The sequence below is a fragment of the Bufo bufo genome, chromosome 1, assembly GCF_905171765.1.
Source record: "Bufo bufo chromosome 1, aBufBuf1.1, whole genome shotgun sequence".
Lineage (NCBI taxonomy): Eukaryota > Metazoa > Chordata > Amphibia > Anura > Bufonidae > Bufo > Bufo bufo.
Window position 1 is genome coordinate 806471917 of NC_053389.1, and position 13875 is coordinate 806485791.

The 13875-nt window shown below is 52.3% G+C and overlaps 1 protein-coding gene across 1 annotated transcript in view; it reads left to right on the forward strand.

Annotated features, from left to right (window-relative positions):
- The window catches only part of STAG3 (stromal antigen 3), a 263346-nt gene that overhangs the window by 192284 nt on the left and 57187 nt on the right, over positions 1-13875 (forward strand). The window contains exon 25 of the mRNA XM_040415168.1: positions 7029-7156. Within this exon, the coding sequence (XP_040271102.1) occupies positions 7029-7156 (128 nt within the window). The remainder of the gene's footprint in view (positions 1-7028; positions 7157-13875) is intronic.

A 13875-nucleotide genomic window follows, 5' to 3' on the forward strand; every position in this document is an offset into this window, starting at 1 on the left:
CAACCCTAAAAGATACCTCGGGATCTGGTCCAAATGGCATGATTACATCTCCACTGGCAAACTGTCTTAAGTTCTTTGATTAAAGTCTATACATTTGTATTATTAAATATTCTTCTTTTCTCTTTTGCTCTTGAACTATCGAATAAAACATGTGACAACTTTTTCTTTTCCCCCACATTGTTTGATCCCTTGTTTTGTCTCCCTTTCCTCTCCCCTCCCCCCCACCCTTCCTTTCCCTTCACCATTTTATAAATCGGCTTTGAACTGATATATATTGATATTTCTGTTAAATAAATACTTTGTTTATTATGCTTTCTCAAAATTAGGAAATGTTATTCCTGTGATGACTCAACAGGTTATAATATATACAAACTTCCATGTATAATGGTGATGTTATCTCATTTTATATTTTTTGTTAAACTTGTATTATTTTGCTATTATATTTGTTAATAAAACAAAAATTTACAAGAATAGGACATGTTCTATTTTTTATTTTTTTTTGCGGAACTGAAGTGCGGATGCGGACAGCACACAGTGCGCTGTCTGCATCTTTTCCGGCCCCATTTAAAATGAGTGGGTCCGCACCCGTTCCGCACAATCCGGAACGGATCCGGACCAAACTTGCGGACGTGTGAATGGACCCTTATGCTGCTAGGTTCCAACAGCTCCAGTGCATGCAAATGCGTCCTCGTATTCATGAGCTCACGGCTCTCCCTGCCCACCGGCCTCTGACAGTTGTTTTTTCTCGCCCAGTTTCCTTGGGGGACACAGAAGACCTTGGGTATAGCTCATCTCCATAGGAGGCGTGACACTAAGTGAAGACTGTTAAGCCCCTCCTCCACAGCTATACCCTCAGCCTGGAGAGAGAGACTGCCAGTTTTTGCTTAGTGTCCAAGGAGGCAAGACACTCCCTGCTCTGCAGGGCTGGTTTCTCCTTGTTTCAATTTTAGATTTTTACTTTTTTCTTTTTGTTCCAGATCATCAGGGATAACAGAGTCGCACTAGACCTCTCTGTTCTCCCGGGGTTGAGCTGCGCCAGTGCCGGCAACCGCACTGCTGCCTCCCCCACAGAAGGCAAGGTGGACCAGGGCAGCCCAGCTCCCCTGCATCCCGCCAGCGCAAGGGTCGCCCGCACGCCAAGTCCCTCTTCCAGCGTCCTGCCACTACGGTGCCAGTAGCTGAAGGGGCGACCCTGCTGGAATGGACCGAGGGTGAAGACGGCTGTGGTAAGAGAGAGGCTTCTCCAGCCCTACGTCCCCCACTCCCCCACCCTGGTCTCCTGCGTGCCTGACCCCCATACTGGGCCTCTAGTCCCTTGCTGGATCTATGCTGGCCCCTGGGGTGCCGCAGAGCGGCAATCTCCTTCTGCCTCCCCCCCCCCCCCCTGCCTGGCTCCCATAGACATGCAGCCAGTGGCTGTCTCCACAGCCAGCTACAGCTCAAGGCCTGAGGCTCCTGACGGCTGTAGAGTAAGGCCTCGCCTCCGGCCGACATTGGATTCGGTGCGGCCGGTCGCCGCAAAAATCTTAGCCCAGGCTCCGCGGCCTGCTAGGCCGCCATTCCGGGTCCCTGACTCTTCCGGCCGGCGGGGTGGACTCCCGCGGCCGGCAAGCCGCCATTCGAGCCCCTGACTCTTCCGGCCGGCGGGGTGGGCTCCCGCGGCCGGCAAGCCGCCATTCGAGCCCCTGACTCTTCCGGCCGGCGGGGTGGGCTCCCGCGGCCGGCTTTGGGCTTGATTTCTATGCAGCAGGCCCCGGCCGACCGTTGGTGCCGGTCGGTGGGGCTCCGCGAATTTTGGCCCAGGCTTCGCGGCGTGCTGGGCCGCAATTCCGACCGGCCCGCACGGTGGGCACCCGCGGCCGGTTTTGATGCGTCACTCCCCTCAGGTCCCGGCGGTACATACCGGGCGCCGCAAATTTAGACCCCGGCTTCACGGCCCACTAGGCCGCAAAATTCCGGCCTCTGGTAGTGGGGGCGGGAACTTCTCCAGGCGCGAATTCTTCCCGCCGGGAGGTTCCTCCGCCCCCAGGGGATCGCAGCGCCGCCCTCCAGGCCGGATCCATGTTAACCCTTTGGGTACAGGCCGGCTCCCAATGGGCCTGTATGGCTGGCCCCCCTTTTCCTGACTATCTGTGCCCCTATAGGTGGCCCCCCTTTAGCCTCAGAGAAGCTGTGTTTTTAATAAAAATAAATAAATAATAATAATAATAATAACAGATTTCTATGGACTGCGCAGGACGCTGCAGCCTCATCAGTAGTGCTGCATGTCTGCATGCCCTCTTTCCACAGGTGGCATAGTGTTGCGCTCCCAACCTGCGTCGGTGCTAGGGCATTTCCCTTTTTAGGCGGTTTTCCTGCCCTCTTCCAGGATACGGCGCTGGCCAAGTGCATGCGGCCCTTCTGTAGGCAGCATTCATCATCTCTCCAGTTATGGTGCCTGCCATGTGCATCCCCCCTCTCCTAGGCGGGATACTGCACTCTCCCTGGCTGCCGGCTGGCCATGTGCATGACCCCCTTTTAGGCGGAATACTGCACCTTCACCGGATACGGTGCTGGCCATGTGCATGACCCCCTTCCATAGGCGGAATGCTGCACTCTCTATAGATTTGCTGCCGGCCATGTGCGTGACCCCCTTTCTCTAGGCGGAACACTGCACTCTCACTGGATTCACTGCCGGCCATGTGCGTGACCCCCTTCCATGGGCGGAATGCAGCGTTCTCACTGGATTCGCTGTCGGCCATGTGCGTGACCCCCTTCTCTAGGCGGAACGCTGCACTCTCACTGGTTTCACTGCCGGCCATGTGCGTGACCCCCTTCCATGGGCGGAACGCAGCGCTCTCACTGGATTCGCTGTCGGCCATGTGCGTGACCCCCTTCTTAGGCGGAACGCTACACTCTCACTGGATCTGTTGCCGATCATGTGCATGACCCCCCTTTTTAGGCGGAATACTGCACTCTCACCGGATTCGGTACTGGCTATGTGCACGACCCCCTTCCATAGGCGGAACGCTGCACTCTCTCTGATGTGCTATGATGTACTTATGTACTATGTTACTATGCTGCACTCTCACTTTTCGCTGCCGGCCATAGGCATGACTCAGGCAGCATACATACATCCCTCCGTCTGTGGTTGTTTTCTCGCAGGTACGTTGCTGGCCATGTGCATGTACCCCATACATGGCGGAGTGCTTGCACTCTCGCTGAATCCGCTGTCTGCCATATGCATGACCCCTCTTCCGTGGGCGGTGTATGCACTCTCGCTGGATTCGCGGCCAGCCAGGGGCATGCCTTCCTTCCTCAGGCGACATACACACATTTTCACTGACTGTTTGTCTCTCACCAGTACGATGCTGGCCATGTGTATGACTCCCATACATGGCGGGTGCACGCACTCTCCCTGGATGAGATGCTGGCCATGTGCATTACCCCCCTTTTTTTTTTCTGGGCGGCATGTTACACTCTCACCGGATACCTTGCTGGCCATGAGCATTGCCCTCTAACATGGGTGGAACGCTTGCACTCCCATTGGATACGGTGCTGGCCTTATGCGTGGCCACCCCTCATTCCATGGGCAGAATTTGGCACGCTCATGAGATTCACAGCTGTCCTTTTATGGCTGTGCTGGACTTGTACATGTCCCCCTTCATTGGCAGAGTAGTTGCACTCTCGCTGAGTTCAGTGTTGGGTGTATTATTGCACACTCACTTAATGCTAGGATAACCCTGTGCATGTTCCCCTTTCACTAGGTGGACCTCCTGCGTTCCTGCTGGATTATAGGGTATGTCCTGCTTCTCCGAAGTAGGTACGGCTTTAGGCATCACTCCCTTTTGGGACCGGCCTTTGCACTCTTGCCGACTGCAGTTTGCCTGATACAATTTCCCCCCTTTCGGGGCGGACTGCTTGCGTTCCATCGCATGCTATACTAGGCTTGTGCATAACTCCCTTTCAGGTTGCACTTTGCAATTCCGTAAATGCTGTGGCACTCTGTGGCGAGCCCCCTTTTTCGCTGAATTAACCTTTTTGCAGTGAGCGGACGTTCTTGTGCGTTGTTTGGGCCGTGTATGCCTTCTCCTCCTGTAGGTGGGTTGGCCTTCTCACTGCTTACGGGCTGCTCGTACGTATGCCTCATCTACTTCCTGCGGCATACTTTTGTTTTCTTGGGATACGATGCTTGCCGCAAACCTTGCACTCGTCTCTAAGGAGTTCATTCTGTCCACCTGACCCGGACGGGCTCTACTTGCTCTCTGCTGCACGGAGCTGGGTGGTACTCATTCATTTAGTTGGCCCTTCATCCCAGGGAGTGTTCATGGGTCCTAGATGCGTGCCCATTCGTCCTTCCTGCGCTAGTGGTCACATGGTCGAGAGTGCGGTTGTCTGGAGCGCCCCTCGAATTCTTCGTTGGCTCTGGCAGGACTGCGGTTCCATTGCCTGCTGCAATTTCCTCCTCTTCGGATGTAGTGTGGTATGAGTCCTTCCTCTTGGCGCCTCTACGCTTCAGTATGATCTGCTACCAGGTGCGGGCCGCTTTCTCGGGAAGGTCACCCAAATTCTCTTGGGTGCTCGATTACCCAGGTCCGGAGGACCTCCGCCTTGGGTTCTTCAGGGTATTCGCCTTCTGCGAGGCGGTGAACCGGGCATCTCACAGTGTAGCAGGGTTCTGCTTTTGAACTGTCCTATGGCTTCCCTGTTGCCACTCCTCCGTTCGGTTGGAGGGTGTTATGCCAGGCCTCTGTCTCGACTACCTTATCTCGCCGGCTCTGTTTGGCTCCCGCTCGGTACAGATCACTCCGATGTGGCTTCTGTCCCGACAGACTTCAGAGGTTGTTCCTTCACTGTCCTCCCCTCTGGGGAGAGCATGGTTGTTCATGTGGATAGTTCCGGTGTTCCTTTTGGCCTAGTACTGTCTCCCTGGTTCACACTGGCTGTATTAGCTGTGCCTATTTACCGAGTCTACCGAATTCTGTCCTCCCGCTGAGTGCAGATTGCGTGGTCCATTCTAAGACAATGGTCCTGCTGTAGACTTACCTTCTCGGTAACTTGGGGGGGACTACCTTTCGGTCCAGATTGTCCTTTGATCTCCTACACCGGGACTGTAGAACATGGCTACATCAGCATGAACTTTAGCCTGTCTTGTCCTGGCATCTGGCGGATGCTGGGCGGACCCTTTGGTTCCTTTCCGTCTGTCTTTCTGCTCCCCCACTCGGGTGGATACGGGACAACGTTGCTCGGGGGCCGACGGGACCAGTTTTGTCGACTTCTGCCCGTGTTACTGGTCTGCGCCTGATCACATTTGGTTTTTCGCCCGCTTGCCAGGCGGCTCCAGCGGGTTCGCTACTGTCCGCTCCTGGCTGTATTTCGTCCAGGATCTGTCGTAAGACTTATGATTTTTTTATCTGGGGTTCTGTGGGAAGCTGTGCATTCCCCACTCTGACCTTTTCTCTCCCCATGGTTCTGTCTTTTTTCCAGTCCGGCCTGGACCTGGGACTGGGATTCCTTTACTTGAGGTATCAAGTGTCAGCGCTGTTCTTCCTCTTCCAGCATTCCCCGGCCCTCTGGGCCTGTCAAGACCTTCTTACTCGAAATGGCTCTTTGGTTCCTCTGTACTGTCCTTCGTTACCGCCCTGGGAACTACATACTGAGTTCTCGGCGCTCCAATCTTGTCCTTGGAGCCGTTACAGAAGTTCTCTCTACCCCGCCTGTCCTGTACGGTTGTGTTTCCGTATCAGTCGTGTCTCTGACGGGTGCCTGAATGGCCCCTTTTTGTTCTGAGCCTTCTGTCTTTTCCCAGGACAGGGCTGTTCTACATCCCGTTCCTTCCTTCTGAAGGTGGTGTTTGCCTTTCGCTTCAACACTTCACCGATTTGGACGTTGTTTGGGCCTTGCAGTTTTTACTTGGAGATCTCCGACTCTTGTCGACGTTCGGTCTCTTGGGTTTCCTGGAGGTCCGCGTTTAGAGTTACGGACTCCAGGGTGGTTTTTCTCCGCTTTATCAGATTGGCTATTGCTGAAGTTACCGCACCGAGGGCAGGATTCTGCCTTTGCTGTCACCGTTCATTTCACCAGAGCGGTCGGTGCCTTCTGGGCCGGAGGCATTGGGCTTCGGCCATGCATTTGAGCAAGGCGGCCACAGGTCTTCCTTACACGCTTTACAGAGTTCTACAGTGTGCATACTCTGGCTTCGGCGTATGCTGCCTTGGTCCGCCTGGGTCTGCAGGCGGTGGTTCCTTGATGCCTTCGGGTGCTTCGCCTTGGAGCTGTGGTCCCTCCCCTTTTGGACTGCTTTTGAACGTCCCAAGGTCTTCTGTGTCCCCCAAGGAAACTGGGCGAGAAAACGAGATTTTTGTATAACTTACCAGTAAAATCTCTTTCTCGCTCTTTCCTTGGGGGACACAGCACCCACCCATTCGTTGTTTTTCTCTACACGGTTTCCGAGTTTGTGTTACCCGTTGGGTAGTTGGCTTGTTGGTTCCTTGTTGGACTTTGCCTTTTCTCACTGCTTGGACACGCAACTGGCAGTCTCTCTCTCCAGGCTGAGGTTATAGCTGTGGAGGAGGGGCTTAACAGTCTTCACTTAGTGTCACGCCTCCTATGGAGATGAGCTATACCCAAGGTCTTCTGTGTCCCCCAAGGAAAGAGCGAGAAAGAGATTTTACTGGTAAGTTATACAAAAATCTCGTTTTTTTTCTCCAAATGAATCGGCAGCAGGTGGGCGAGGAGAGCCAGGAGCTCATAGATATGGGGGCTCATCGGCATGCGCTCGAGCTGTTTATTACAAGATGTTAGCAAAACGACTGGGTCAGTTAAACAAAGTGACCCAACATTTTGCTAAGGAGACCTGCCCCTAGTTTATGTTGCCCTAAGTTATCACACCACGAAACTGGTTTATTGATATTCTGATGACTCCCTAAACCGGGGGCAAGGGAACGGGTAGTAAACAAATCACCCATCCAGTTTTTTTTCCCCAGGTATCTTTGGAGTGTAGCCTAATTTTTGGAGTGTTTATGTAAAACTTTTAATTCTGTTTCTAGGGGATGAAGGTCATAAAATCCAAAGGCTCCATGAGAGGCGCATACTTCTGGCAGGATACTGCAAACTGATCCTGTATAACACCCTCGAGCTCCGCTTTGCCAGTGAAGTTTTCAAGTACTATATAAAGGTAGGAGTCATAAGCGTTACTACACCTTGTATATAGTATATAAGGGTAACCTAACTGGGCACAACCACAGGGCAGATTTACTAATAATCATAGAGAGCAGAAATCTAATCCCATGCACATAGATAAAGGTGAACTCTCGCAGCCCACTAATAATCATAGAGACAGCAGAAATCTAATCCCATGCACATAGATAAAGGTGAACTCGCAGCCCACTAATAATCATAGAGACAGCAGAAATCTAATCCCATGCACATAGATAAAGGTGAACTCGCAGCCCACTAATAATCATAGAGACAGCAGAAATCTAATCCCATGCACATAGATAAAGGTGAACTCGCAGCCCACTAATAATCATAGAGACAGCAGAAATCTAATCCCATGCACATAGATAAAGGTGAACTCGCAGCCCACTAATAATCATAGAGACAGCAGACATCTAATCCCATGCACATAGATAAAGGTGAACTCGCAGCCCACTAATAATCATAGAGACAGCAGAAATCTAATCCCATGCACATAGATAAAGGTGAACTCGCAGCCCACTAATAATCATAGAGACAGCAGAAATCTAATCCCATGCACATAGATAAAGGTGAACTCGCAGCCCACCCTCCTCAGCCGCATCACCTGAGTTCAGCATCCAAATGTAGAAAGGACGATCAGTGTGTGACCACTATAGTACCAGGCACAAGTCCTCTCTCGTCTATTTGGCTGTGTCTGAAAATGCAGTTCAGCCCCATTGTCTTCAGTGACAGTGTTGGTTACTGCTGTGAAGGTCCCAATTTTTACTGCTGAATGGTGAGGACCCCAGGGATCTCACATTAATGACCCCAACACAGTGCCTGTTCTACAGCACCCTAATTCTGGACATCAGTGGGTGTCACAACCGTCTTATTTCACCAGACTTTAATGGCATGATTAGCATGGCAAACACGTTAAACAGGTTGATGAAGCAGGAGTATGGTTTTCCTACCGATAATGTGGGCACAGAAAGTGTGCCAGAGCAGTTAGGAGCCAGGCAAGCAGCCATAATACACAGCTTATGGCTTCTCTACAAGGGGAATTCAGAGCAATCTCTGGCGTTTTACCATGAGAAAGGACCCCACCCTTGTTTGCGTTACAAGCAGTTCTTTTGGCTCGCTCTTGCCCCATAATTTGTATTGGCAGACATGCATGGGCAGGATCCACTGAAGGTTCCCAGGGCTACATAGGTCCCAATAAAAAATATGCAGATATTTGGTATCAGCATGACTGTAACAGCCTGTACAATACACGTATAGCAGCATTTTCTCGCTCGTATCATTGGGGGACACAGGACCGTGGGTATAGCTGCTTGCTGCCACTAGGAGGCGACACTAGGCTGAAAAGTAATAACTCCTCCCCTGCAGGCTATACGCCCTCCAGCCTGGAGAGAGCATATCAGTTTTTAGCTTAGTGTCGTAGGAGGAAGACCTCCCTGATTTTGCAGAGCGGCTTACTTTTATTATTTTATCTTTTTCCTTTTTAGGTTTGGGGAAACAGAGTCGCCTAGCCACTCTGTCTACCCCGGGAGTAAGGCCGGTGTCGGAATCCCTCACCGCTCGCCCTCCCCAAGAAACAAAAGTGGACCAGGGCAGCCCAGCTCCCCAGTTCCTGCCAGCCAAGGGGTCACCTGAATTCGGCGAGACCCTCCGCCATTCCAGTCTCCTGCCACTTCAGGTGCCAGCGGCTGAAGAGGTGACCCTGCTGGTACTTTGAGAAGGGGTGAAGAGAAGAGGATGAAGATGGGGTGAGTAGTCCGGATTGGGTAAGTATCCTCAGCTCCCCTCCCCCTGGTCACCTCATCATAAAATGGAGGACATTTTTCATCAAAGTGGGCCATTCCCTGGTGAGGGCCCCACATTACCTCAGCCCCCAATGTAGGTTTTGGGCATCTGTCCATATCTGGGGGCCTGGGTTCCCCATCTAGTTATTTAATTCCGGATATTCATGCGGGGTGTGCGTCCGCTATCTAAAGGGCGCATTTCTAACTTTCTGCAGCCTCACGTTATCCGGCCTGCGGGGTGAGCTCCCGCGGCCGGTATGCAACCTGGGCGCTTGAGAGTGCCGCTCCGGACACTCCGCTTCCCGGCCGGCTATTCGTTCAGCCGGGCGCCGAAAATTTAGGCCCCAGCTTCTCTTGCTGTTTTTTTTGCGGCCACGTGATGGGTTCCCGCGGCAGGTGGACGCAAGTGGGCACATCCGCCCACCGATCCAAGTCCCTCTGTGGTAGCTGGCCGGCAGTACCGCCCGGTTGGCCGTGTGGCCGCAACTTTCATTCTGGTTATCGAGGGAGCGGGCAAATTCTCCCCGACTAGCTTCCCCCTCCCCCAGGTGCTCGATGAGCTCCGCCTCCGGTCCTCTGAGCTGGGTTAACCCTTCATGGCAAGTCGCATTTTTGCAGCCGGCACTGGATTATCCAGTGTCCCCTTTCTGCAGGCCAAATACCTTAAGTTTAGGAAATTTAACCCCTTCCTGCCTCTTATTCATTTAGCGGGGGCATCAAAGGTAGTCCTGCCCCCCTCAGTCCACGTCACCGCAGGTCCACTCTGATGGTGGGGTACGGGACTGGGCCCATGTCCTATCCAGACAGTGGAGGATTGCTCACAGTTTCCCAATCCGCCCTCCGGGGCCGTTTGGTTGATAAAGGACACATGAAGAATTCCGAGACCACCCTTCTGGGTCGTCTGGTTTATATGCCACCACCTGTGCAATCCAGTGGAGGACCTCTGTAGCTCCCCAATCCGCCCTACGGTCCACCTGCGCAAATCCAGGGGAGCACATCTGAAGGATTCCCAATCCGCCCGCTGAGGCCGTTTGGTTGATTATACTCCACCTGCACGAATCCAGGGGAGCACACCAGTAGGATTCCCAATCCGCCCTACGGGGCCGTTTGGTTAATAATACTCCACCTGCACAAATCCAGGGGAGCACATCTGAAGGATTCCCAATCCACCCTCCTGGGTCATTTGGTTGATAATCCACCTGCGCAATCCAACGGAGGACCTCTGGAAGTTCCCAATCCATCCTCCTGGTTCGTGGGTTGATTAAGTACCGCCCACACAATCCAGTGAGCGGTCATGTAGAGGTGCCGATTCCACCTCCTGGGTGGTTTGATTGTTATATCACCACCGACACAGCCTGCAACTGCCATGGCTAGATGCTGAGAGGTAGAGCTGCGCACGAGCGGGCCAGAGAAAGACACTTTCCTCCTCTGTCTCCTCCGCACCTCCACCCTTTCCTCATTAGGGTTATATTCAGAACCCTCCCTTCCGGCAGGGGTTGGTTCTGAGGGAACGGGGGATCAGTTCTGCGGACTCTGATATGAATCCAGTTTAATCTTCTATGATTGCATCCATACTAACAGCAGTACTGATTGTATGCATTACACCCTTCCTTAGGCGGCATTTGCACTACTACTGGGTACAGTACTTACCTTTTGTATTCCCTCCTTCCACAGGTGGACTGACTGCACTAGCACTGGTCAGTGCCAGCCATTCGCGTCCCCCCTTTCCGTAGTTTACGGATTTGGTGTTCCACTGGGTACAGTACTGGCATTATGCATTAGCCTCTCTCATAGGAGGCGTTATGGCATTATCGCGGGTGGCAGTGTCTACCGTAAGCATTACCCCCTTTACATAGGTGGAGGAATTTCTCTTCCCACCGGGTACAGGACTAATCATATGCATTACCCCCTTCCTTAGGGGCATAATTCTCCACCATTGGGGTCAATTCCTGCTGGGTGCATTACTCCCTGCCATAGGTTAGGTACTTGCGCTAACTCAGGATACAGTACTTCCTATATATTTTTCTCCCCTTCATAGGTGGAGTAATTGCACTTCCATTGAGTGCAGTGCTTACAGTAGGTGTTACCCCCTCCATAGGAGGGGTTATTACACTACCGTTGGATACGGTTCTGATTATCTCGCTACCTCCCTTCCTTGACGGAGGATTGCGCTACCACTGAATACTATTTAACAGTCGTGGCATTACCCCCTTTTACAACTAACAGGAAATCACTGAGCATCTATGCATGCTTTAATTCAACTAAGACACGACACTAGATACCTTGGCTTCCTTCACAGGTGGGCCGCGGCAACAGTCGTTACCGTTGGTGCCTGGTACTCTTCATCTAGTGGTATATGGATACTGGGGCTACTCCCATATTGTATCCTCTCTTTTCTTCCGGTACTGGTTGGGGGGAGCAGATATGTCGACCTTTGTTCTCTCAGGGGGGGTCACTCAGCAACAGTCAGGTGCCCTAGAGACCCCCCATTCCCATGGGCCTTCACCGTTCAGGTCGGTCAGGAATTGGTCCTCTACAACGTGTGGTGTGCACGCCATTATACAAATGTTGTGATTACGATCCAGCGAGCCCAAGGTTGCACTGACTCTGTATTCTGGGCCACCACTCTTCCTTATTTAGATGAGGGTGTTTTTCTGGCACTCTGCAATGGCTACTATGGCGTGTACTTCTAAGCAGGGGAAGTTTTCACATTAGGGCCAGAGATCGAACTCGCGGCAGTGGGACAGCCCCCCTCAGATAGGGGTTCTACCCTGGCACTGCTTCGGCGGTTACTGCTGTTCTGCCCCCTTTTTAGACGGAGTGTCTCAGGATGGCTCTACTTGACTGAGATACTTCTGGGTGTCCTTAGGCCTCTCCCTCAGTTTTACGCTGGGAGGAGCATGCTATAGCTCTTACTGTACAAGGGGTATTTGCACCTCCACTACATGCTAGGGTTCCTACTGCACAGTTCCTTCGTCAGACGGCGGTTTCTTCTGACTCCGGAACTGGTATACTCTACGGTGTGGCTGGAGTATGGCGTTTGCATTACTCTGGTAGCTTCCCTTGTATGGGCTCCTCCTCAGGCGGTGTATTACATTACCAAGAGATTCTGTAAAGTGCCAGTCTCTGATGGCAATAGGCTTTTGCCCTGGCCTGTTAATGGTCTTCATTACTGTTAATTGTCCGTTGCTCTGACAACTGTTGTTCTTGTGTAGTCGACTCGGGCTTTGCATTGGCGTAAATGCCATAGCTACCAGCACCTTACTTTGGGTGCGCTCTACTGGGTAGCTTAGTCCCTGTGGCACTCGTCTACCACTACAGTGATACCTTCCTTCAGATATGATTACTTCTGTGTCACCTCAAGCCGATGGTGGTCATTCCTTTCACTGCTCATTCCAGGGGTGGACTACGGGTTCCCCCACGCCGGGCTGAGCGGGTGTCTGTCACGCCTTGCTACCACTGGTAGGGGTTTCGTTCCTGGAACGGAACACCCTTTTCTTTCCGGTCCTTCCTCTAGCTGAATTGCTGACCATCTTTCCCTTTGGTCTACTCGATCGGTAGCAATGGGTTGTATAGCTATGGAATCCGGGATGTATTTTTTTCCACGGAGAGTATTCTCTTATCTTGGTCATCTGCCCTTCCGGGCAGTGTCTACGTATGGTCAATATATGTCACTTATGGGGATTTCCATCACCGGTGATGCTCACATCGTTTTTTTTGCTTCTACCTTTATCCGAGGTATTGGTTCTTTGGCCTGAAGTTGGGCATGCCTGGCTCAGGAATTTGTTTCTCAGTAGTTTCTCAAGCAGCTTCTCTTGTTAGAAGTCTCACCACAAGCCTGATGGCTCTAGGGGCATTCTTCTACCAATTTACCACTTCCTAAGAGGTGTTCTTTTACCCAGAGGAGGATCCTGCAGACCTGGATTTTGGTTCCACTTCCACAATTGTGGCCAGCAACCGGCTTCGTCCCAACGACCTGTGGATCGAAGGCGGCATTCCGGGTGGCAGGATCTTCCATCCGGCGGCTTTCTGAGTTGATAGCGCCTTCTTGTACGTCCATTTGTCCTTTGTCATTTGCATCAGGCAGTGCTCCGCTTAGTATCTTCTTGTCACGAGGGTATCAAGAGCCACGTCTGACTCCGTTATACCCGGGGTCAGGAGGTCGCAGCGGGTGGCTGCGCGCTCTATATCTAAAGATCACGTTGTTTCTTAGTGATTGTTTTCTGTGTTTGCCTTGCTATCCTTTTTGTCTCAATCAGGGATCCGTAGCTTCTCCTCCTCAGCTGTTTCTTGTCTGCCACTCCCAACCTCCTTATATTCTCCCCTCACTCTTCTCTAGTTGCCAGTTATAGAGCTTCCTGCCTGGACATCTATACTGACCCACTGGAGTTGTGAATCCTGGTTGTCGTTCCAGAGTGCTTCCCTCCGGATCCCTGTTGGGCTTCTTGTTGTCTCCTGTTGTCGCCCACCTGGGATTATATGTTGAGTTTGTATTGTCTGTCCTTCCCTTGGTGTTTTCCTTTAGAGCTAGTGGTGCGGACTAGTGTTCCCACCGCCCTGTTCACTATCTAGGGCTCAGCTTAGGGAAAGCCAGGGCTTTAGGCACGTGATCGGCGTACGGGTGAGGAACCCGTCTAGGGACGTCAGGGCAGCCAGGTGCCAGCCGCTAGGTGAGTCAGGGGTCACCACCTTCCCTCTCACTTGGGCAGGGCCTTCCTTGTTCCCTCCCTCTGTGTCACGTCTGTGATAGTCACGCCGACCGTGATACTTCTTTCTTGCAGAAGGTAGTCGCCGCTTTCCAGGTCATCTCAGACATGGTTTTCTCTTCTTTCTCCCTCGTATTTTTAAGGGCGGGCTCTCCATCAGCCATCTAATTTGGCCTCTGAGATTTGCTGGTCCGTACTAGCGCGTTCCG